The sequence below is a fragment of the Scyliorhinus torazame genome, chromosome 15, assembly GCF_047496885.1.
Source record: "Scyliorhinus torazame isolate Kashiwa2021f chromosome 15, sScyTor2.1, whole genome shotgun sequence".
NCBI classification, from domain to species: domain Eukaryota; kingdom Metazoa; phylum Chordata; class Chondrichthyes; order Carcharhiniformes; family Scyliorhinidae; genus Scyliorhinus; species Scyliorhinus torazame.
In genome coordinates, this window is record NC_092721.1 from 202,288,727 (window position 1) to 202,313,980 (window position 25,254).

The 25,254-nt window shown below is 50.8% G+C and overlaps 1 protein-coding gene across 1 annotated transcript in view; it reads right to left on the reverse strand.

Annotated features, from left to right (window-relative positions):
• Positions 1 to 443: 443 nt before the first annotated feature.
• Positions 444 to 25,254, reverse strand: part of LOC140392129 (beta-arrestin-1) — a 46,910-nt gene continuing 22,099 nt past the window's right edge. Inside the window, exons 9-11 of the mRNA XM_072477452.1 lie at positions 12,172 to 12,242; positions 9,770 to 9,821; positions 444 to 8,497 (exon numbers count right to left, since the gene is read on the reverse strand). Of these exons, the coding sequence (XP_072333553.1) occupies positions 8,386 to 8,497; positions 9,770 to 9,821; positions 12,172 to 12,242 (235 nt within the window). The 3' untranslated portion in view covers positions 444 to 8,385. The remainder of the gene's footprint in view (positions 8,498 to 9,769; positions 9,822 to 12,171; positions 12,243 to 25,254) is intronic.

The window sequence follows — 25,254 nt, forward strand, 5'->3', positions numbered from 1 at the left end:
ACGTGCTCTACCTTTGCTGACTGGCCTGACTGGCACTCAATCGAATGCCACTGATACCTGTAAGTGTGCAGATATCTCCCTCAGGGAGAGTCCGCGAGGCAGCGGTATGGCCGGCTGGTCACACAATCTCACGATGACAGGCTGGCTGTTTAGTACCGAGATTAAGAGAAATTTCTTAACTCAGAGGGTTGTGATAATTTGGGATTCTTTGACCCAGAGAGCTCGTGGATGCTCACTCATTGAATAAATTCGAGACTGAGATCGATGAATTATTGGAATTGAAGGAAAACGAGCAATGGGGGGGGTGGCAGTGTTGGGGTGAAAGGTCAGCAGAGGAGGCGGAGGGAAAAAATGAGCGACTCCAGCCCCACTCTCTCCCTCACACCTGAGTAGACAGAACTGGACACGTCACTCGAGGAAGCAAGGCAGAGCACAAATGAAGATCATCTCAAAGACCAATTATGATCATTTATTATACCTTAAAGAGGTTTCGTACATCACAGTTCATGTAAAACCATGGAGGAAACAAAAACATGACATTAGTGAATGGGCCTGAGCCCTACTAACCCAGTGTACAAAAAGACAACACGTTCAAGATACAACTGTCCCCCAGGCGTACAGAGTCTGACATTGGTAATTCATTAATACTAATACAGATCGGATTATCAAACAGGAATCACATAAAGTCTATCTGCATAATAAATTAAAAAACAAGGCATTTAGTCCATCAATAAAAATGAAGGTGATGTTGTCAATAGACACTGCTAAAGGAGCCTCAAACATCTTGTAACTGGCAAAGGATCATTATTAAAAATACAATCACTGTCCTTTGAGTTTATTCAATCACTTGGTCCCTGTTACAGCCACACAGTCACATGTTGAAGGTACAGTCACCTTGGGCACTGAGTCACACACGGCCACTCAGTTAGAAAGGTCTTCTCACGCTGGTCATCAGACAAGGGGTTAGAGAGATTCAGCTTTAGGCCCCGCTCGGGGAAAGGGCGCCTGGCTTTGTGGCCGGAGGTTGGCGTAGCAATGGCATACCTTCTTTAAAGCAGCATTAAAGGTCTTAAATTGATTTACACTGGACGTGCAGACAATATAAACGAAACGGTAGCACAGTGTTAACACTGTTGCTTCACAGCGCCAGGGTCCCAGGTTCGATTCCCGGCTTGGGTCACTGTCTGTGCGGAGTCTGCACGTTCTCCCCGTGTCTGCGTGGGTTTCCTCCGGGTGCTCCGGTTTCCTCCCACAGTCCAAAGATGTGCGGGTTAGGTGGATTGGCCATGATAAATTCCCCCTTAGTGTCCAAAAACGTTCAGTGGGGTTACTGGGTTACGGTGGAGGCGTGGGCTTGGGTAGGGTGCTCTTTCCAAGGGCCGGGCAGACTCGATGGGCTGAATGGCCTCCTTCTGCACTGTAAATTCTGAGGTACAGTTCCAGAGGGGATGATGGGATGTGGGAGTCACTGGGTCAGCATTTGTTGCCCATCCCTAATTGCCCTTGAACTGAGTGTCTCACTCGGCCATTTCAGTGAAGGGCAGTTGTCTCACTCGGCCATTTCAGTGAGGGGCAGTTGTCTCGCTCGGCCATTTCAGTGAGGGGCAGTTGTCTCGTTTGGCCATTTCAGTGAGGGGCAGTTGTCCCGCTCGGCCATTTCAGTGAGGGGCAGTTGTCTCACTCGGCCATTTCAGTGAGGGGCAGTTGTCTCACTCGGCCATTTCAGTGAGGGGCAGTTGTCCCACTCGGCCATTTCAGTGAGGGGCAGTTGTCCCACTCGGCCATTTCAGTGAGGGGCAGTTGTCCCGGCTCGGCCATTTCAGTGAGGGGCAATTAAGAGTCAACCACATTGCTGTGGGTCTGGAGTCACATGTAGGCCAGACCGGGTAAGGGCGGCAGATTTCCTTCCCTAAAGGGCATCAGAGAACAACGATTGATGACAGTTTAACGGTTATCACTACCGAGACGAGTTGTCAATTCGGGTTTAGCTCAGTTGGCTGGGCGGATGGCTCGTGACGACAACAGCGAGGGTTTGATTCCCGTACCGGCTGAGGTTACCCATGGTCCTCCTCAACCTTTGCCCCTTGCCTGAGGTCTGGTGACCGTCAAGTTAAATCACCACCGGTCAGTTCTCTCTCAAAAAGGGGACAGCAACGAGCAGCCTTCAGCTCTCGGGCACTATGGTGACTTCCGTTTCGCTTTCAATTGCATATTTATTGATCAAATTTAAATTCCCACCAGCTGCCGGGGTGGGATTAGAACCCACATCTCCACAGTATTAGCCTGACCCCCCCTCAGTAAGAAGGAAATAGATAGATTTCGAGACTCTAAAAGTGTCAAGGGGTTTAAGGAGAGTGTGGTGTTGAGATTGGGGTCAGCCATGGTCGTGTTGAATGGCAGGCAGGCTCGAAGGACCTAAGGACCTACTCCTATTATCTGTGTTCAATAAAACATGCAGATTACTGGGCTTTATCAGTAACATAAGAGTACAAAAGGAAGGAAGTTACGTTAAACCTGTAAACATCACTCGTTCAGCCTCAGCTGGATAATTGTGCCCTGTTCCTGGGGCCACACTTTAGGAAGGATGTGCAGACAATGGATAGAGGGCAGAAAAGATTCAGGAGAAAGGGTTACAGGGATGAAGAACTTCAGTTATGACGATAGATTGGAGACGTTGTGGGCGGCACGGAGATGCCGTGGTTAGCACTGCTGCCTCACGGCGCCGAGGACCCGAGTTCGATCCAGGCCCCGGGTCACTGCCCATGAGGAGTTTGCACATTCTCCCCGCCTCTGCGTGGGTTTCGCCCCCACAACCCAAAGATGTGCAGGGTAGGTGGCTTGGTCACGCTGAATTGCCCCTTAATTGGAAAAAATGAATTGGGTACTCTAAATTATTTTTAAAGAGATTGGAGCCATTGGGTCTGTTTCTTGGAGACGCGAAGGTTGAGAGGAGATTTGATCGATGTTCAAAATCATGAGGGATCTGGGCGGAGCAGACAGGGAGAAACTGTTCCCATTGGTGGAAGGATCGAGAATCAGAGGACACAGATTTAAGCCAGAAGAAGCAACATGATAAACTTTTTTACACACAGCGAGTGGTTAGGATTTGGAATGTACTGTCTGTGAGTGTGGTGGAGGCAGATTCACACAGCGAGTGGTTAGGATCTGGAATGTACTGTCTGAGAGTGTGGTGGAGACAGATTCACACAGCGAGTGGTTAGGATCTGGAATGTACTGTCTGTGAGTGTGGTGGAGGCAGATTCACACAGCGAGTGGTTAGGATCTGGAATGTACTGTCTGAGAGTGTGGTGGAGACAGATTCACACAGCGAGTGGTTAGGATCTGGAATGTACTGTCTGAGAGTGTGGTGGAGACAGATTCACACAGCGAGTGGTTAGGATCTGGGATGTACTGTCTGAGAGTGTGGTGGAGACAGATTCACACAGCGAGTGGTTAGGATCTGGAATGTACTGTCTGAGAGTGTGGTGGAGGCAGATTCACACAGCGAGTGGTGAAGGTCTGGAATGTGCTGCCTGAGAGTGTGGTGGAGGCAGATTCACACAGCGAGTGGTTAGGATCTGGAATACACTGTCTGTGAGTGTGATGGAGGCAGATTCACACAGCGAGTGGTGAAGGTCTGGAATGTACTGTCTGTGAGTGTGGTGGAGGCAGATTCACACAGCAAGTGGTGAGGGTCTGGAATGTGCTGCCTGAGACTGTGGTGGAGGCAGATTCAATCGAGGCAGTCCAAAGAGAATTTACAAGCAACTGAGAGAAACAGAGTACAGGAGAGGGGGACTTGCTAAATTGCTATTTCTCAGACTTGGCACAGAAGTGATGGGCCGAATGGCCTTCTGTGCTGTCACTTATGCTTGGCTTACTGATATTCCACCATTTCAGCCGGGTAAGGCTGAGATAAGGATTGGAAACCGGAGAAGGATCGCTGACCTGTGACTTGTCAGAAATACGTTGTCACAGGGAGATAGATACAGGTTTAAACTTCAGCAGGATGGAAGTTAAGATGCAGATCCGTGACAATCCTGGTGGAAGTGTCTGGATGGGCTGAATGGCCTCCTTCTTTTCCTATGACCCTACGATAGGCAAAAGCTCAATCTCTTTTTCTCGTTAACTGGTTATTGTTCTGACTTTTCATCCGATTGGAAAACACGAACTCTCACCGGGAACTTTGCTCCCAGGCTGTGTGAGGCTGGGAGTATTGAGCTTTGCAAACTGTGTGAATTAACCAGAATGTTACTTGCTGATCTGAAAGTAAACATTGTTAAACGGACCCGAAATTGAAACAGTTCAGGCGGGATGATTTTTCAACAATTACTTTTGGTACGTGGGCGTCGCCGGCTAGGCCAGCATTTGTTGCCCATCCCTAATTGCCCTTGAGAGAAGGTGGCGGTGAGCTGCCTTCTTGAACCGCTGTAGTCCCATGTGGCGTAGGTACACCCACAGTGCTGTTAGGGAGGGAGTTCCAGGATGTTGCCCCAGCGACAGTGAAGGAGCGGCCGATATATTTCCAAGTCGGGGTGGTGAATGGTTTGGAGGGGAACCTCCAGGTGGTGTGGTTCCCATGTTTCTGTTGCCCTTGTCCTTCTAGATAGCAGTCGTGGGTTTGGAAGGTGCTGCCTAAGGAACCCTGATGAGTTGCTGTAGTGCATCACGTAGATGGTGCACCCGGCTGCCACTGTGCATCAGTGGTGGAGGGAGTGAATGTTGAAGGTGGTGGAAGGGGTGTCAATCAAGCGGGGCTGCTTTGTCCTGGATGGTGTCGAGCTTCTTGAGTGTTGTTGGAGCTGCGCTCACCCAGGCAAATGGAGAGTATTCCATCACACTCCTGACTTGTGCCTTGTAGATGGTGGACAGGCTTTGGGGGGTCAGGGGGGAGTTACTCTCCGCAGGATTCCCAGCCTCCGACCTCCTCCTGTAGCCACAGTATTTATTCAGCTGGTCCAGTTCAATTTCTGGTCAATGGTAACCCCCAGGATGTTGATGCTAATTGATAGGTAACCCCCTCCACACACACACACTCCATACTAACAATCCTTCTTAAAAATGGCCGAGTGACAGCCCAGGTGACCAATCGGCCTCGTAGAATGTGCAGTCACTGAAAATCTCTCTTTACATGTCCTTAGGCACAATCTATAGCAACTTATAATCATGATCACTCTTATATAGGACATGGAGAAGCTAACAGCGAAGTGCATGCTCAGTGCGACAGTAAACAGTTAGCTTGACACTAAATGACAAAGATGGCACTATTACAAAGTTTTGAATAAACTGGTACAGTGTGATATCGTGTTGCTTAACTTCAAATCCAGTGCTTTTTTTTTTGTGAAAGCAAAGTTTTGATTTGCTTTTTAGTGCACATCAATGTGAGTGATCTCAGGTGTGTCAGGTTTTTTTGCAGCATGTTTTGGCATCATGCGTTCCCACATCGGGAAAATGTAAAACTCCTTCCACAGACTGTACCCATCAAACACTCCCAGGACAGGTACAGCACGGGGTTAGATACAGAGTAAATCTCCCTCTACACTGTCCCCATCAAACACTCCCAGGACAGGTACAGCACGGGGTTAGATACAGAGTAAAGCTCCCTCTACACACTCCCCATCAAACACTCCCAGGACAGGTCCAGCACGGGGTTAGATTACAGAGTAAATCCCCCTCTACACTGTCCCAATCAAACACTCCCAGGACAGGTACAGCACAGGCTTAGATACAGAGTAAAGCTCCCTCTACACTGTCCCCATCAAACACTCCCAGGACAGGTACAGCACGGGGTTAGATTACAGAGTAAATCCCCCTCTACACTGTCCCAATCAAACACTCCCAGGACAGGTACAGCACAGGCTTAGATACAGAGTAAAGCTCCCTCTACACTGTCCCCATCAAACACTCCCAGGACAGGTACAGCACGGGGTTAGATTACAGAGTAAATCCCCCTCTACACTGTCCCCTTCAAACACTCCCAGGACAGGTATAGCAGGGGGTTAGATACAGAGTAAAGCTCCCTCTGCACTGTCCCCATCAAACACTTCCAGGACAGGTACAGCACGTGGTTAGATACAGAGTAAAGCTCCCTCTACACTGTCCCCATCAAACACTTCCAGGACAGGTACAGCAGGGGGTTAGATACAGAGTAAAGCTCCCTCTACATTGCTCCCATCAAACACTCCCAGGACAGGTATGGCATGTGGTTAGATTACAGAGTAAATCCCCCTCTACACTGTCCCCTTCAAACACTCCCAGGACAGGTACAGCAGGGGGTTAGATACAGAGAAAAGCTCTCTCTACACTGCCCCCATCAAACTATCCCAGGACAGGTACAGAACAGGGTTAATTACAGAGTGAAGTTCTCTCTACACTGTCCCATCAAACAGTCCCAGGACAGGTACAGCACAGGGTTAGAAACAGAATAAAGCTCCCTCTACACTGTCCCCATCAAACACTCCCAGGTTAGATACAGCACGGGGTTAGATACAGAGTAAAGCTCCCTCTGCACTGTCCCCATCAAACACTTCCAGGACAGGTACAGCACGGGGTTAGATACAGAGCAAAGCTCCCTCTACACTGTCCCCATCAAACACTTCCAGGACAGGTACAGCAGGTGGTTAGATACAGTGTAAAGCTCCCTCTACATTGCTCCCATCAAACACTCCCAGGACAGGTACGGCATGGGGTTAGATTACAGAGTAAATCCCCCTCTACACTGTCCCCTTCAAACACTCCCAGGACAGGTACAGCAGGGGGTTAGATACAGAGAAAAGCTCCCTCTACACTGCCCCCATCAAACACTCCCACGACAGGTACAGAACAGGGTTAATTACAGAGTGAAGTTCTCTCTACACTGTCCCATCAAACAGTCAGCACAGGGTTAGAAACAGAATAAAGCTCCCTCTACACTGTCCCCATCAAACACTCCCAGGTTAGATACAGCACGGGGTTAGATACAGAGTAAAGCTCCCTCTGCACTGTCCCCATCAAACACTCCCAGGACAGGTACAGCACGGGGTTAGATACAGAGTAAAGCTCCCTCTACACTGTCCCCATTAAACACTTCCAGGACAGGTACAGCATGGGGTTAGATACAGAGTAAAGCTCCCTCTACACTGTCCCCATCAGACACTCCCAGGACAGGTACAGCACGGGGTTAGATACAGAGTAAAGCTCCCTCTACACTGTCCCCATCAAACACTCCCAGGACAGGTACAGCACAGGCTTAGATACAGAGTAAAGCTCCCTCTACACTGTCCCCATCAAACACTCCCAGGACAGGTACAGCACGGGGTTAGATACAGAGTAAAGCTCCCTCTACGCTGTCCCCATCAAACACTCTCAGGACAGTACAGCACGGGGTTAGATACAGAGTAAAGCTCCCTCTACACTGTCCCCATCAAACACTCCCAGGACAGGTACAGCACGGGGTTAGATACAGAGTAAAACTCCCTCTACACTGTCCCCATCAAACACTCTCAGGACAGTACAGCACGGGATTCGGTGCTAAAATGTAGAAGAAGGAAATGTCGGGCTGGAATTGGAAACATTACTATCGGGTTTGCATAAAGTTGTGACTCTGAAATCAAACTGGGGGTGTCAGGTCTGGAAGGAAGTGGACAAGTTCGGGCTCTAATATCGCTCGCAATCACTTCATCCACAAATGACACACACTGTGTGATATAGGTGTCGTGAGTGAGGTGGACACTTATCACCCATCTCGACTTGCCTTTGGGAAGGTTTATTTGGCCTTGATTTAGCATCATTCTGATCCAGTATTTTGCGAATGACAGAGACGGATTTGGTAAGTATAGCAAAACTTTAATAAATGTATCGCTGGTTGAGAATTATCATGTCTCTGTGCTCCATATTTTTGCTTTGAATGAAATATATTAAGTTTAAGCTCAGATCTACTGGTCGTAACGACGAGTTGGGTTGAGTGGGTTATCAATTGGGTTTGGATTCCTGGAGGTTGACGTCCCCAAAAGCCTTCCACCCACCCACACATTTCCAATATTTCTGCAGTTAATAAACAAGAAATAAACGTCGATAGGAAATGTTTAAAGCTCCCCGGGATTATTCACATCAGGGCGTTTTGGTGCCAGCATGCAGAATTATCTGGAATTCCTGGGAGCCTCCTGGAGAAAGTCGGCTCTCGCCGGTGAGGCCTACCAAAGGCTTCGCTCCTGAAGAGGCCGTGAAGGAACTAACATCATCAGTGTACCAGTCTACAGTTTGGTTTCGGCTCGAGATCACCGAGCAGCCTCAGATATTTCAATTTTCGAACAAAACACAAGGAGGAAAAATAAACTAACAACAGCAGCTTTTCCCACAGGCCCAGAAACCCGCCGCGATTTCACAGCGGTTCGAGGTTCGCGCGTTTTATCGATTGTTGTGTTGCGGGGAGTTCACCCCGTCTTCATCTTCATCGTTGTCGTCCTTCAATCCTTTCAGCCGCTGCCGAGCGAAATCCTCGAAGACAATATCATCGTCACTAGGGATGGAAGAGTGTTGAAAGGGAATGAGCTGGCCCAGGAACGAACATTACACCAAACAGGTGCAGCCCCCCCTTTGCTGCCATTTTATTGATTTAACGCAAAGAGACGCTGCGCTGAAAAAGATATTGGCCGGGACCGTGCCTTTTTTATGATTATCCACAAGGGTTTTGGTAGGATTGAGGGAGAGAAGGTGTTTCCACTGGTCAAGGCGAGGGGAATGTCAGAAAGCGAATGGGTATCGTGAGGGAAGTCATTAGTAAGTGGGCGTTTGGAAGGAAGGAGATTACCATTGTACCCCAGAAAGCTGCAGGCCGATTCGGGAGTGTTGTCCCAGCAGCACTGGGGTCGGAGCGGTGGCACAACTGGGATTGAGGCCAGTCCCCAAAGAAGAGGAGCCAATGGACGCTGGACTGAAGGAAGATTCAGTGCATTGGCGGTGCCTGGCTGGCAATGGGGAGAGAGGGGGTGAGGTGCGGGAATGTTAATGGGGTGTAAGACCTTAGTGGGGGGGGAGGGGGGTTGTTGCCTCTGATGGGCATAGGCAATCCCCGCCCCCCCCCGAAGGAGGTTAACCCGCCCTTCCCCCTTGCCCATGCAGCTAAAGATGCCCGGCTAACCACTTGCTGTGAACTTTCCTCAGCCGCGGTAACATAGCCGCAGTGGGCTGTTACCCTTCGGTGGGCATTAATTGGCCACTTAAGTGCCTCAGTAGGCCCGAGGACAGGCAGAACACCAGATGCCACCCCCACCCCCTGTAAATTTCAGAATGGTCAGGGGTGTGTGGGTAGGCGGCGGGCAAGCCACCACTGGATGTTACATGCCACCCCTGTCGGTTGTGATCGTAAAGTTCCCCAGCATGGCCCTGTGGGGCCGAACGGCCCGTTTTTTTTGCACATTGCCATCTTTGTCTTTCTTGCTTCAATATATTTGCGGTACTTTGCCGCGTTTTACACTCAGCCTCCACCAGTCCCGGAGCTGCATCAAGCCGGGCAGAGCTCTGTGCAAAATTCCGGGCCTCAGCTCAGTCGGGGCACAGGGTGGCATCTGGACGGGTGCCTGAATGTGGGACGTATCCCAATCCAGGGGAAGGGTGCGGAACTCTACAGCCAAAAGTAAGTTGCATTATCCTATAAACAAAGTCAGGACAATGAGGTAACTACGGGAAGGCTGGGAGACATGCATACACACAAGGATACACATATACACACACACGGGATGCTGAGCAAGAACATGGCACCAGTTTCATTCTCGAATGGAAGAGGACCTACTTGGTGTCAAACTCGATCAGATTGGTGTCGATCGGAACCTCATTCTCAGGAACTGTAAGAAGAACAATCACATCAGGGACATGATTACAGGGCAGCACCAAGTTTGCTGGTCATCCTGTGTAGATTTTCTTATTCTTATCATCGCTGGAGAAGACCACTAGCAGTCATTACATTTCCACCTCTATCCCTTCCCCCATCCTCCCCTTGCTCGTCCTCCCCCAATTTCCCTCCCACCCCCTTTTTCACGAGTTCCCCCTCTTTCCCCCGACACCCTTGATGCTCCCCCTCCCTCCCTCTCTCTGATCACCCACCTACCACCTTTGCTCCGCCCGCCCTTCTCCCAACCTCCTTCCCAACACCCTTCCTCCATCGCTTGCTCTCTGCTCTTTCCTCAGCACACTAGGGAAAGGGGACTGAGGAGGTTATCAGAACTTAAAAGGTGACAAGTCCCCAGGTTCTAAAATAAAAACAGAAAGTTCTGGAAATATCCAGCAGGTCTGGCAGCATCTGTGGGGAGAGAAACGTTTTGAGTCCGTATGACTGTTCTTGAGAACAAGTCTCCACATTCTGATGGACTTCACCCTAGAGTCTTAAAAGAAGTGGCTGATGGGATAGTGGATGTGTTAGTTGTAATTCTCCAAAATTCTCTAGATTCTAGAAATGCCCCATCAGATTGGCAAATAGTGAAAGTGATTCCTCTGTTCAAGAAAGGAGCATGTCAGAAAGCAGGAAACCTCAGGCCAGTTAGCTTAACATCAGTCATGGGGGAAACGGCTGGAATTTGTTATTAAGGAGGTTATAGCTGGGCATTCAGAAAATCAATGCAATCAGGCAGAGTCAACATGGTTTTGTGAAAGAGAAATCATGGGCGAAATTCTCCCCAAACGGCGCCATGTCCGCCGACTGGCGCCCAAAACGGCGCCAATCAGACGGGCATCGCGCCGCCCCAAAGGTGCGGAATGCTCCGCATCTTTGGGGGCCGAGCCCCGACATTGAGGGGCTAGGCCGACGCTGGAGGGATTTCCGCCCCGCCAGCTGGCGGAAACGGCCTTTGTTGCCCCGCCAGCTGGCGCGGAAATGACATCTCGGGGCGGCGCATGCGCAGGAGTGTCAGCGGCCGCTGACAGTTTCCCGCGCATGCGCAGTGGAGGGAGTCTCTTCCGCCTCCGCCATGGTGAAGACCGTGGCGGAGGCGGAAGGGAAAGAGTGCCCCCACGGCACAGGCCCGCCCGCGGATCGGTGGGCCCCGATCGCGGGCCAGGCCACCGTGGGGGCACCCCCCGTGGCCAGATCGCCCTGCGCCCCCCCAGGACCCCGGAGCCCGCCCACGCGCCTTGTCCCGCCGTTCAAAAGGTGGTTTAATCCACGCTGGCGGGACAGGCAATTTATCGGCGGGACTTCGGCCCATCCGGGCCGGAGAATCCAGCGGGGGGGGGCCCCGCCAACCGGTGTGGCCCGATTCCTGCCCCTGCCGAATATCCGGTACCGGAGACTTTGGCAACCGGCGGGGGCAGGATTCACGGCAGCCCCCGGCGATTCTCCAACCCGGCGGGGGTTCGGAGAATGACGCCCCTTGTTTGACAAGTTTATGAGAGCTCTTGAAGGAAGTAACAAACAACATGGATAAAGGGGGACCTGTGGATGTACTGTAAGATTTCCAGAAGGCATTTGCCAAGATGTCACGTCAAAGGTTACTAAGCAAAATAAGAGTTCAGGGTGGAGGTGGTAGTATACTGGAATGGATAGAGGATTGGTTAGCCAACAGGAAGTGGAGAGTAGGCATAAATGGGTCATTTTCAGGGTGCCACAGGGATCAGTGCTGGGACCTCAACTATTTACAATTTATATTCAAGACAGAGATCAACAGATTTCTGGATGCTAAGGGAATTAAAGGACGGGAAGTAGGGACGGAATGTGGACTAGCCACAATCCTATTGAACAGTGGAGTAGGCTGGAGGGGCAGAATGTATAACCTCTTCTCCCTATTTCATCAAATCTGCTTCTGAGGTTCGGCGAAAATGTATGTGTAAATAACTGCTCGTGTGAAGCAGCTTGGGATGGGGTCTCACTGCATCCAGGGCATTTTCGAAATGCAAATTGCTGTACTTTTGGTGGAGTTGCTGCGCGCCTCAAAGCATTTTATTTGCAGATTGCAGCTTTGACAGTTTCACTCTGGCTCCGGTGGTTGTAGAACATAGAACATAGAACAATACAGCGCAGTACAGGCCCTTCGGCCCACGATGTTGCACCGAAACAAAAGCCATCTAACCTACACTATACCATTATCATCCATATGTTTATCCAATAAACTTTTAAATGCCCTTAATGTTGGCGAGTTCACTACTGTAGCAGGTAGGGCATTCCACGGCCTCACTACTCAGTTGTATCTGACTCCTGCTTACCTTCTCTGTAAAAGGCCTCTTCCTCGGGCTTTGCGTGCATCAAGGTAAAAGGTAGCTCAAGGATCACGTCACTGAAAGGTAGATGGAATCAGGATTATTGTGTGGATGGGTATGTTTTTGCAAAGTCCTCCCTGATTCCGCAAAACCCCCTCCCCCGCTGGTCTAGAGAATTGTCTTCGACCAAGTACTGAGAGTACAGGGGGGAATTTCCGTGCCCCCACGCCCCACCCATCTTTGCATGCCGTGATTCCCTGCGGCGGAAACTGCTTGCCATTGGCCAGTAGCGGGATCTTACAGTTGCGCTGATGTCAACGGTCAATGTGCGTCGGATGTGAAGATCTCTCCAGCGGGATTCAGCCCTGTGTGCTGAGGGTCACAGCAGTGCATGGGGTAGGCGCCCACAGCAATGCACGGGGTAGGCGCCCACAGCAATGCACGGGGTAGGCGCCCACAGCAATGCACGGGGTAGGCGCCCACAGCAATGCATGGGGTAGGCGCCCACAGCAATGCATGGGGTAGGCAGCCACAGCAATGCATGGGGTAGGCGCCCACAGCAATGCACGGGGTAGGCGCCCACAGCAATGCACGGGGTAGGCGCCCACAGCAATGCACGGGGTAGGCGCCCACAGCAATGCATGGGGTAGGCGCCCACAGCAATGCATGGGGTAGGCAGCCACAGCAATGCATGGGGTAGGCGCCCACAGCAATGCACGGGGTAGGCGCCCACAGCAATGCACGGGGTAGGCGCCCACAGCAATGCACGGGGTAGGCGCCCACAGCAATGCACGGGGTAGGCGCCCACAGCAATGCACGGGGTAGGCGCCCACAGCAATGCACGGGGTAGGCGCCCACAGCAATGCACGGGGTAGGCGCCCACAGCAATGCACGGGGTAGGCGCCCACAGCAATGCACGGGGTAGGCGCCCACAGCAATGAACGGGGTAGGCGTCCACAGCAATGCATGGGGTAGGTGCCGCAGAGATGCTATGGGGTAAAGCCACCGTCCAAGACCTTTCAGCCACCAATCAGGGGCTGGAATCTGGGTAAAACCCTTCGGGTTGTATGTTTGGCATGTAATGATTCATGAAAATATTAAGTGTAATGATATATGTAGGGATGACATACAACACTGGAAGAAAGTGATCTAGAAACGTAGAAAACAGGAGCAGGAGGAGGCCATTCGGCCCTTCGAGCCTGTTGCATCATTCATGATGATCATGCTGATCATCCAACTCAGTCCTGTTCCCGCTTTCCCCCATATTCTTTGAATCCTTCGTCCCAACAGCTATGGGCGGGATTCTCCGACCCCCCGCCGGGCCTAGCCCCTGAAGATGCAGAGGATTCCGCACCTTTGGGGGCGGCCTGACGCTGGAATGGTTCACGCCACTCCGTCCCTCCGGGACCCCCCGCCCCGCCGCATACGGGAGAATCCCGCCCTATATCTGAATCCATCTTGAAGACAATGTTTTGGCCTCAACTATTTTCTGTGGTAACGAATTCCACAGGCTCACCACTCTCGAGTGAAGAAATGTCTCCTCATCTCTGTCCTAAATGGTCTACTCCGTATCCTCCACCATCAGGAACATCCTTCCTGCACCTACCCTGTCCAGTCTGATGTGTTGGGTGCTCTGCTACACAGACGAAGCAACACGGTTGCGGATGGTACAACTCAGTTTTATTACTAACATATATTTACAGTGGTAAACTGGTTACTGTGGTTCGATCATATCCTTTGAATCTGTGGACCTATTCCTAACACTATCTTGAAGTGGCACTCAGCACATGGTGGATGTCTGAGTGGCTTGCTGTGAGCTCTGTGCCCTGAGCTGTCTCCTGCTGGAATCCCCCGGAAGTGTTGTGTTCCCCGTTTTATAGTGTGTCTGCTCTTGACTGTGATTGGCTGTGGTGTTGTGTGTGTATTGATTGGTCCGTTGATCTGTCCATCAGTATGTATGTATGTTTGCACCATGAGGTTTACCTGAATATCATGACATCCCCCTTTTTTACAAGAACATGTGCCTATGTGGTTATAAATAGAGATGTGTACTGAGTGCAGCTGAATATGTGTGTGTGCAATATCTACAGCATGTACATGAGGCTAAACTATATACAAGGGGCGATGTCGGGTGCGACATAGCAACGAGGTAGTACCATAAACAAAAGACGGGGAAATGTTGAACGTCAAAACGAACTCCTGTAACGACAAGGAAAAATAGAAACATATTAACACAGTGGTATTATGCATCAGTGAGTTCAATGTTCAAACAGGCTCATAAGTCCAGTCTAGTAGGTGGGCGACGAATTCGGGTTGACCGCCTCAAGGGTGGGCCAGGATCCACTGGCTGAGGAATGGGCTTGGCCACGGGCGACGACGGAAGGGGCATGGCAGCAGGCAGCTCCACGAAGTCGACATCAGGGACAACAGGAGGGCGTGGTACCGGTGTAAGTTCCCGTAGCGAGCGTGGAAGTAGGCGAAGAGCCCGGCGATTGCGTCTACAAATGGAGCCATCAGGCATGCGAACCAGGAACGAGCGGGGAGCCGTTGTCCCGTATGCGCGCAAAGACGCGCTGGAGACGATTGATGTGCTCCTGTGGTGTGGTGGACCAGATGATGACGTCGTCGACGTAGACGCACACCCCTTCGATGCCCTCCATCATCTGCTCCACGATCCTGTGAAAGACCTCGGATGCCGAGATAATGCCAAATGGCATTCTGTTGTAGCAGAACCTGCCGAAAGGGGTGTTGAAGGTGCACAGCTTCCTGCTGGACTGGTCCAGTTAGATCTGCCAAAAACCCTTCGAGGCATCCAATTTTGTAAAGATTTTAGCCCGGGCCATTTCGCTCATGATCTCTTCCCATTTGGGTATGGGGTAGTATTCCCTCATTATGTTGTTGTTGAGGTCTTTTGGATCAATGCAGATCCGGCTCGCCAGAGGACTTCTTAACACACACCATGGAGCTGACCCATGGCATGGGCTCCGTGACCCGGGATAGCACCCCTTGGTCCTGGAGATCCTGCAGCTGCTGCTTGAGGCGGTCTTTGAGTGGCGCTGGGACTCTGCGAGGTGCGTGAATGACCGGGGTGGCGTCCGGTTTGAGTCATATTCTGTAGGTATAGGGCAGTGTGCCCATGCCACCGAATGCCTCCTGGTTGTGGGCGAGGAGCGATTGAAGCTGTGCCTGAAATTCTGCATCCGGGAAGTCGGACGTGCCTTCTGGAGACAGAGCGTGTCCCCGCTGCACGAGGTGGAGAACCTTGCATGCCTGTGCGCCTAGCAGGGAGTCCTTTGATGATCCGACTATTTCGAATGACAGTGTGGCCGTGTATGTGTTGTGTGTCACCTGGAGCTGGCAGGATCCCATGGCCGGGATAACGTTTCCATTGTAGTCGACCATCTTGCAACGGGATGGCCGAATTGGTGGTCTGACCTTCATGGCGTAGAAGGCTGACCTTGCTATGAGGTTGGCGGACGCGCCATTGTCCAGACGGAATGTTATTGGTGATCGGTTGACCGTTAGGGTGGCACACCATTCATCACCCGGATTGACACTGTTCACTGGCATCGGCTGGTGGGTCCTGCCTGGAGACATCCGGTTCCTATCAATGACCGCAACAAGGAAGGCGTCCCGGTCGTCTGTGTCACTGGTCTGGATATCGTCTGGGCACGACTCGTAGTAAGGAGGCTGAATGGTCCGCACGTCCCTGCGAGGTTGTCGGAATTGGGAAACATTGGCAGGTTGAGCTGCTCGACAGCAGGCAGTGTAGTGGCCCATCTTGCCACAGCGGAGGCATTGTAGGTATTTTGCCGGACATTGCCGCTTTAAATGTGCGGCTCAGCAGTTGCCGCATGTCATGACGTCATGGCGTTCATTGCGCCACCGCGCATGCGCAGTTCGGTCTTGCGTCGAGTGTGCCTGCGCATCACGTCCCTCTGCGTCGACATCGTTTTTGGCGCGCACAAACACGGGAGGCCGCGGAAAGCGCGTGAAATGGCCGCCCTCATCCGGGCCACGGGCCAGGTGGAACTCGATCGCCTGGACCCGTTCGGCCTCGTAGGACGCCTGCCTCGCCGATCCGGCCGCGTAGGACCCCTGCCGCGCCGATTCGGCCCCTTGAAATTGGGAGTAGCGGCTGGCCGCATTTTCATGAAGGACACAGGCTTCGATTGCGGAGGCCAGGGTGAGGCCTTTAATTTTGAGGAGCTGCTGGCGTAGGGTGCCCGAGGTGACCCCAAAAACAATCTGGTCCCGAATCATTGAATCGGAGGTAGTGTCGTAACCGCAGGACTGCGCGAGGATACGGAGGTGTGTAAGGAAAGATTGAAAGGGCTCATCCTTACCCTGCAGGCGCTGCTGGAAGAGGTACCTCTCGAAACTCTCGTTCACCTCGACGTTGAAGTGTTGCTCGAGTTTGAGAAAGGACCGTCTTGTACTTGGTCTTGTCCTCACCTTCCACGAGCACCAGAGAGTTGTAGACATGGATGGCGTGTTGCCCTGCCGTGGAGAGGAGGAGGGCGATTTTTCTGGTGTCCGAAGCGCTCTCCTTTTCGTTGGCTTCCAGGAAGAGCTGGAAGCGCTGTTTGAACAGCTTCCAATTGACGCCGAGGTTTCCAGCGACTTGTAGCGGCTGCGACGTGCTTACGGTGTCCATGGCGCAGGATGGCGGATTCCTGAGGATTCGTAGGTAGGTCTCACAGTTACCGGGTTCCAATCCTGGGACTATGTTGTGTTGGGTGCTCTGCTACACAGACGGACCAACACGGTTGCGGATGGTACAACTCAGTTTTATTACTAACATATATTTACACTGGTAAACTGGTTACTGTGGTTCGATCATAACCCTTGAATCTGTGGACCTATTCCTTACACTATCCTGGAGTGGCACTCAGCACATGGTGGATGTCCAAGTGGCTTGCTATGAGCTCTGTGCCCTGAGCTGTCTCCTGCTGGAATCAGCGGGAAATGTCGTGTTCCCCGTTTTATAGTGTGTATGCTCTTGCCTGTGATTGGCTGTGGTGTTGTGTGTGTATTGATTGGTCCGTTGATCTGTCCATCAGTATGTATGTATGTTTGCACCATGATGTTTACCTGAATATCATGACACAGCCCTGTTAGAATTTTATAGGTTTCTATGAGATCCCCCCTCATTCTTCTGAACTCCAGCGAATATAATCCGAACCGACTCAATCTCTCCTTTTACGCCAGTCCCGCATCCCAGGAATCAGTCTGGTAAATCTTTGCTGCACTCCCTCTATAGCTAAAACATCCTTCCTCAGTAAGGAGGCCAAAACTGCACACAATATTCCAGGTGTGGCCTCACCAAGACCCTGTACATTTGCAGCAAGATATCCCTGCTCCTGCACTCCAATCCTCTCGCTATGAAGGCCAACATACTATTACCCTTCTTTACCGCCTGCTGCACCTGCATGCTTTCGGTTTGCCCCTTATAGAATATAGAACAGTACAGCACAGTACAGGCCCTTCGGCCCACGATGTGCCGACCACTTATCCTAAACTGACATCAACCCAACCAACACCCTTCAATTTACTGCTGTCCATGTGCCTGTCCCAGAGTCGCTTAAATGTCCCTAATAACTCTGACTCCACCACCTCTGCTGGCAGTGCATTCCACGCACCCACCACTCTCTGTGTAAAGAACCGACCTCTGACATCTCCCGTATACCTTCCTCCAATCACCTTAAAACTATGTCCCCTCGTGACAGCCCTTTCCGCCCTGGGGAAAAGTCTCTGGCTATCCACTCTATCCATGCCTCTCATCACCTTGTACACCTCTATCAAGTCACCTCTCTTCCTTCTTCGCTCCAGTGAGAAAAGCCCTAGCTCCCTCAACTCTTCTTCATAAGACATGCCCTCCAGTCCAGGCAGCATCCTGCAATGTAACGTCAACTTTGAACAATCATGAAATGTACTTTGATGCATTTTATGAACAAAGTATACTTTTGCAACAAAAAAAAATCTGTCACACCTTTAACTCTCGCCCTCTGTTGGTGTAGGGAACGTTGGGATCCTGAAGCCCATAGGAAAATTCACCAAGTGGAGACAGAGATAGACACAGGAGAGGAATAGAGAAAGAGAGATAGACGTAGAAAAATAGATAAGCAGTTGTAGGAAGCGAGAAAGAGAGAGAGATTAGGGACGATAGACAGAAAGAGAGAGACAGAGAGAGAGACAAAGAGAGAGAGAGAAGCACAGAGCACACAAGTGACTTCAAACTTTCCCCATTCCTTGCACCTTGCAAAAAGGAATTGGATAAATGGAGTCATTAAGTGATTTCAGCACAGAGGAGGCCATTCAGCCCATCGGGTCCATGCTGTCCCTCTGTAGACCAATCTTGTCAATCCCATTCCCCCGCTCTATCCCTGTAAGTCTTCAGGTTTACGTCCCTCAAGAGCCTTTCCAATTTTCTTCTGAAATCATTCATAGTCTCCTCTTCCAGCCCCCTTGTTCCAGCTCATCACCACTCACTGTGTAAACAAGGTTTTTCCTCACATTCCCCCCTGTGCCTCGTGCCCAAAACCTTAAGTCTGTTCCCCCCCGCCCCCCCACCCCCCCCCCCCCCCCCCCCCCGAGTCCTTATACCAACAGGCTCAACGTGGCCCCCCAGGCGATTCTCCGGGCTCGGCGGGCCGAGTTCGGCCGAGTCCCGCCGGCGTCGTTCGCGTGTAGTCCTACGCGGCGGGACCTCGCCGTTCATGCTGTGGGGGGCGTCCTGGTGTGGGAGAGGGGCGGTCCGACTCCGCGGGGGGGGCCTCCACGGTGGCCAGGCCCACGATCGGGGCCTACCGATCGGCGGGTTGCGGGGGGGGGGGGGGGGGGGGGGGGCTATGTTCCTCCGCGCCGTGTCCCTGCAGGGCTCCGCCATGTTACTCGGGGCCAGCGCGGAGAAGGCAGCCCACGCGCATGTGCGGACTCACGCCGGCCGTGGCGCACATGCGCGGACTCATGCGGACCCCGGCCGGCCGTGCTGGCGTCCGTATCAGCAGCTGGAGCTGCATGAAGCGCTCCAGTGCCGTGCTGGCCCCCTGTGCGGCGCAGGGTCGCTGCTCCTAGCGGCCAGACGTTCACGACGGCGTCAAGGCTTAGCCCCAGGGTGGGAGAATCCTGCCCCCCATCTTTATTTATGAACACAGTAAGAAGTCTGACAACACCAGGTTAAAGTCCAACAGGTTTGTTTCGATGTCACCAGCTTTCGGAGCGCTGCTCCTTCCTCAGGTGAAGTCCAGGGTCCCACATGCTTTGACACTTTCAAAGTTCTATACACACGCACCCCCAGGTTCCTCTGCTCCTGCCCACTCTTTGGAATTGTGACATTGTGGGCGGCACGGTAGCACAGTGGTTAGCACAGTTGCTTCACAACTCCAGGGTCCCAGGTTCGATTCCTAGCTGGGTCACTGTGCGGAGTCTGCACGTTCTCCCCGTGTCTGCGTGGGTTTCCTCCGGGTGCTCCGGTTTCCTCCCAAAGTCCAAAGATGCGCGGGTTAGGTGGATCGGCCATGATAAATTGCCCTTAGTGACCAAAAAATGTTAAGTGGGGGTTGCTGGGTTACGGGGATAGGGTAGATACGTGGGCTTCAGTAGGGTGCTCCTTGTAAGGGCTGGTGCAGACTCAATGGGCCGAATGGCCTCCATCTGCACTGTAAATTCTACGATTCGATGATTAAATCTATTTTGCTGCTCCCTATCCCTTCTGACAAAATTCATCACATCACACTTCTCTGTATTCTATCTGCCACTTGTCTGTTTGTTCCGCAAGTTTATCAACATGCCCTTGTAATCGATTGGTATCATTAGCAAGTTTTGAAATTTTACTCTGTATTGCAAAGTCCAAGTTATTCATGTAAATCATAAAAAGGCAATGGTCCTAGCACCGGCCCTTGAGGAATAGCACCGTCCGCCATCGTCCGGTCTGAAAGACAACCATTTATCTTGTCTCACTGTTTTCTGTCCTCAAGCCAATATTTCACCCAAGCTGACACTGACCCTCCTATTCCACGACCTTCAATTTTGTGAACCAGCCTTTTATGGTGGTACCTTGTCAAGCACATTCTTCAAATCTAAATAGACAACATCCACCACATTCCCTTCGTCAACATCACCAAATAATACCCCCCAGAAGAGGCCTCTCTGCCCATGGAGTCCGCACCGACCCATGAAAAACACCTGGCCTGCCCCCCTAATCCCATTTGCCAGCACTTGGCTCATAGCCTTGAATGTTATGATGTGCTAAGGGGAACAGATCATAGAATTTACAGTGCAGAAGGAGGCCATTCGGCCCATCGAGTCTGCACCAGCTCTTGGAAAGAGCACCCTACCCAAGGTCCACACCTCCACCCTATCCCCATAACCCAGTAACCCCACCCAACACTAAGGGCAATTTCGGACACTAAGGGCAATTTATCATGGCCAATCCACCTAACCTGCACATCTTTGGACTGTGGGAGGAAACCGGAGCACCCGGAGGAAACCCACGCAGACACGGGGAGAACGTGCAGACTCCGCACAGACAGTGACCCAGCGGGGAATCGAACCTGGGACCCTGGAGCTGTGAAGCAATTGTGCTATCCACAATGCTACCGTGCTGCCCTATCCACCCTGTCCATGTCCCTCATAATCTTGTGCACCTCAATGAGGTCACCCCTCAATCTTCTCTGCTCCACGGAAACCAACCCAAGCCTATACAACCTCTCTCCATATCTTAAATATTCCATCCCAGGCAACATGCTGGTGAATCTCCTCTGCACCCCCTCCAGTGCAATCACATCCTGCCTATTATGTGGTGACCAGGAATGCACACTGTGTCACTTCTTCAAAATATTCAATTAGATTAGCCAAACAAAATCTGCTTTTTACAAATCTGTGCTGGTGTACTTCAAATATAAATTCAAATCCCTTTGCCATTGCCCTGGGTGTCACTGGAATTTTACTATCCGTTTTACTGCTCTGAATCTCTCTATTCTCACACCAGATAATGCGTTCGCTCTCTCAGCATCCACCAGCCCCCCTCCCATCCCCCGCCCGTCCATGGGTCAGCTAACAATTGCTTCTCCAGACCACAATGCATGCATCACAGGGAAAGTGATGTGATAAAAGCTGCGGTGCCAGATGCAAGAGTAAACAATGGCCAACGCAAATTGAGGTGAAATTGCGAATGAGCGACGGGCTGTGATTACCAAAAGCTTCACATTTACCTTGTGGCAAGGTCTCCCAAAAGGCTAGCATTAAAATAAAGAGCAGGAGAGAGGGAGAGAAAGAGATTTTGATAAACAAATCAGCAGCTTGGTGAGTGAAGGAAACACATCCCGTATAAACAGAGACAGCAAACGATCAAACATTGTTTAAGTATTGACGCAGCCTACTCCTCTGGCTAAAGTTAAAGTACAATGGTGGCATCGTTCAGGGGCCTTTGAATCCGAAGGTCGTTGATTCCTCTTCCTCTTCCGGGAAATGGAGCCTGTAACTCAGGCTGACTCTCCCAGTGCAGTACTGAAAGAGTGCCGCACTGTCAGACGTGCTGTCTTATAGACGGGATGTGAAAACAAGGCCGCGTGCACGCTGGAAAAGGTCCACGGTTTTGGAGAGTTAATTCTGGTATTCTGACCCATCCCTCGATCAAAATGACTAAAGCCAGATTATGTGGTAATTATCACATTTCCCTCGCCAGAATGTTGCGCTGAGCAAATTGGTTGCTGGGTTTCCTACACCTCAAATTGTCTGTGAAGCACTTTTTATGGTCTCCCGTGGTGGTGCCAGGTCCTGCAGACATCGCGTAGGGTGGCCAAGCTCAGAGCTGAGCCATCAGCAAGCTGATGGTAAAATGAGTCAATGGCGAATGTGACGAGGATGAACAGCCGGGATGGCTAGTCCATGGGAGGGATTCTGTGGCTCAGTGATGGGGCAGGAGGGGCATCTCTAAGGGTGGGGAGCAACCGTGGGCTGGATTTTACGACCCCAAATTCGGCACAGCCACTGTGTACCCCCACCTCCACCTCCACCTCCCTGCCCCTCCCCGACCCCCCCCTGCCCCTTCCCTCCACCCTGCAGGTACCAAAACCGGAAGCTCCTCTGCCACCTTATAAAAAACAACGAACGAACAATTGACCTTGTTTAATTTGTTGTAATTTTCATACTGCCAGATCATTCCCCAGTGGTTGGCCAGGAGAACATTTGGGAGTGATTTACACCAGGGGGCAGCGCGATGGAAGGAGAAAGAGGCTTCCACTAGGACCATGGCTCCGTGTCACAGCAGGTTGGGCTGGTGAAGGTGGAGTGTCAGTGTATTTTTTCGACTTTTATTTATTCATTGTTTTTAGGCTTCCTTAAACAATAAGGAACCAGTGAGAGTGTGAGGAGGTGGGGGGGGGGGGGGGGGGGGCATTTAAATTGGCGGTTGAGGCTGAATTCTGGCCTACCCCCTCTCCCGCCTGACACCCAGGCCTAGATTCCTGATTGGGCGCAGAGCCCCTTTTTCACACTGCTGATTGGTTATCCTCCCGCCAGTTGGTCCAACATTTGATTCACCAATTTGAGGTGGTGGGGGCGAGAGCAAGCAAACCACTAACTCCCTGTTCAACCTCCCCCAGCCTCCCATAGACCGTAAAATCCTTTCTGGAGGGACAGTGATGGATTATATTGGACAGTAATGGACTCTATTGGTCAGTGATGAACTCTATTGGTCAATGATGGACTATATTGGTCTGTGCTGAACTCTATTGGACTGGGATAGACTCTATTGGACAGTGATGGATTATATTGGACAGTAATGGACTCTATTGGTCAGTGATGGATTCTATTGGTCCGTGCTGAACTCTATTGGTCAGTGATGGATTCTATTGGTCAGTGATGGATTCTATTGGACAGTGATGGATTCTATTGGTCAGTGATGGATTCTATTGGACAGTGATGGACTCTATTGGTCAGTGATGGATTCTATTGGTCAGTGATGGATTGTATTGGACAGTGATGGATTCTATTGCTCAGTGATGGATTCTATTGGTCAGTGATTGGCTCTATTGGTCAGTGATGAACTATATTGGAGAGCGATGGATTCTATTGGTCAGTGATGGTTCTATTGGGCAGTGATGGATTCTATTGGTCAGTGATGGATTCTATTGGTCAGTGATGGACTCTATTGGTCAGTGATGGATTCTATTGGTCAGTGATGGATTCTATTGGTCAGTGTTGGACTCTATTGGTCAGTGATGGATTCTATTGGTCAGTGATGGATTCTATTGGACAGTGATGGATTCTATTGGTCAGTGATGGATTATATTGGACAGTGCTGGATTCTATTGGTCAGTGATGGATTCTATTGGTCAGTGATGGATTCTATTGGTCAGTGTTGGACTCTATTGGTCAGTGATGGATTCTATTGGTCAGTGATGGATTCTATTGGACAGTGATGGATTCTATTGGACAGTGATGGATTCTATTAATCAGTGATGGATTATATTGGACAGTGCTGGATTCTATTGGTCAGTGATGGATTCTATTGGTCAGTGATGGACTCTATTGGTCAGTGATGGATTCTATTGGTCAGTAATGGATTCTATTGGTCAGTGATGGATTCTTTTTTTCGGCCGTTTTTTTGCTCACCCTCGACATTTTTCTTTGGGTTTTTTTCCCTCCTGTGTCTTCACAGTGCCTCCTCCGTGCCTTCTCCCTGCTTCTGCCGCCTCCGTGGACCCTGGGACCGGGCTTAAAGCCCCGAAAATGCCGTTCCCGAGCGGGAGCCCTCCATTGTGCGGCCGCCTCCCGCCCGCCGTCACCGGAAGTCCCCAGTGATGGATTCTATTGGACAGTGATGGATTCTATTGGACAGTGATGGATTCTATTGGTCAGTGATGGATTATATTGGACAGCGCTGGATTCTATTGGCCAGTGATGGATTCTATTGGTCAGTGATGGATTCTATTGCTCAGTGATGGATTCTATTGGTCAGTGATTGGCTCTATTGGTCAGTGATGAACTATATTGGAGAGCGATGGATTCTATTGGTCAGTGATGGTTCTATTGGGCAGTGATGGATTCTATTGGTCAGTGATGGATTCTATTGGTCAGTGATGGACTCTATTGGTCAGTGATGGATTCTATTGGTCAGTGATGGATTCTATTGGTCAGTGTTGGACTCTATTGGTCAGTGATGGATTCTATTGGTCAGTGATGGATTCTATTGGACAGTGATGGATTCTATTGGTCAGTGATGGATTATATTGGACAGTGCTGGATTCTATTGGTCAGTGATGGATTCTATTGGTCAGTGATGGATTCTATTGGTCAGTGTTGGACTCTATTGGTCAGTGATGGATTCTATTGGACAGTGATGGATTCTATTGGACAGTGATGGATTCTATTAATCAGTGATGGATTATATTGGACAGTGCTGGATTCTATTGGTCAGTGATGGATTCTATTGGTCAGTGATGGACTCTATTGGTCAGTGATGGATTCTATTGGTCAGTGATGGATTCTATTGGTCAGTGATGGATTCTTTTTTTCGGCCGTTTTTTTGCTCACCCTCGACATTTTTCTTTGGGTTTTTTTCCCTCCTGTGTCTTCACAGTGCCTCCTCCGTGCCTTCTCCCTGCTTCTGCCGCCTCCGTGGACCCTGGGACCGGGCTTAAAGCCCCGAAAATGCCGTTCCCGAGCGGGAGCCCTCCATTGTGCGGCCGCCTCCCGCCCGCCGTCACCGGAAGTCCCCAGTGATGGATTCTATTGGACAGTGATGGATTCTATTGGTCAGTGATGGATTATATTGGACAGCGCTGGATTCTATTGGTCAGTGATGGATTCTATTGGTCAGTGATGGATTCTATTGGTCAGTGTAGGACTCTATTGGTCAGTGATGGATTCTATTGGTCAGTGATGGATTCTATTGGTCAGTGATGGATTCTATTGGACAGTGATGGATTCTATTAATCAGTGATTGATTATATTGGACAGTGCTGGATTCTATTGGTCAGTGATGGATTCTATTAGTCAGTGATGGATTCTATTGGACAGTGATGGATTCTATTGGTCAGTGATGGATTATATTGGACAGTGCTGGATTCTATTGGTCAGTGA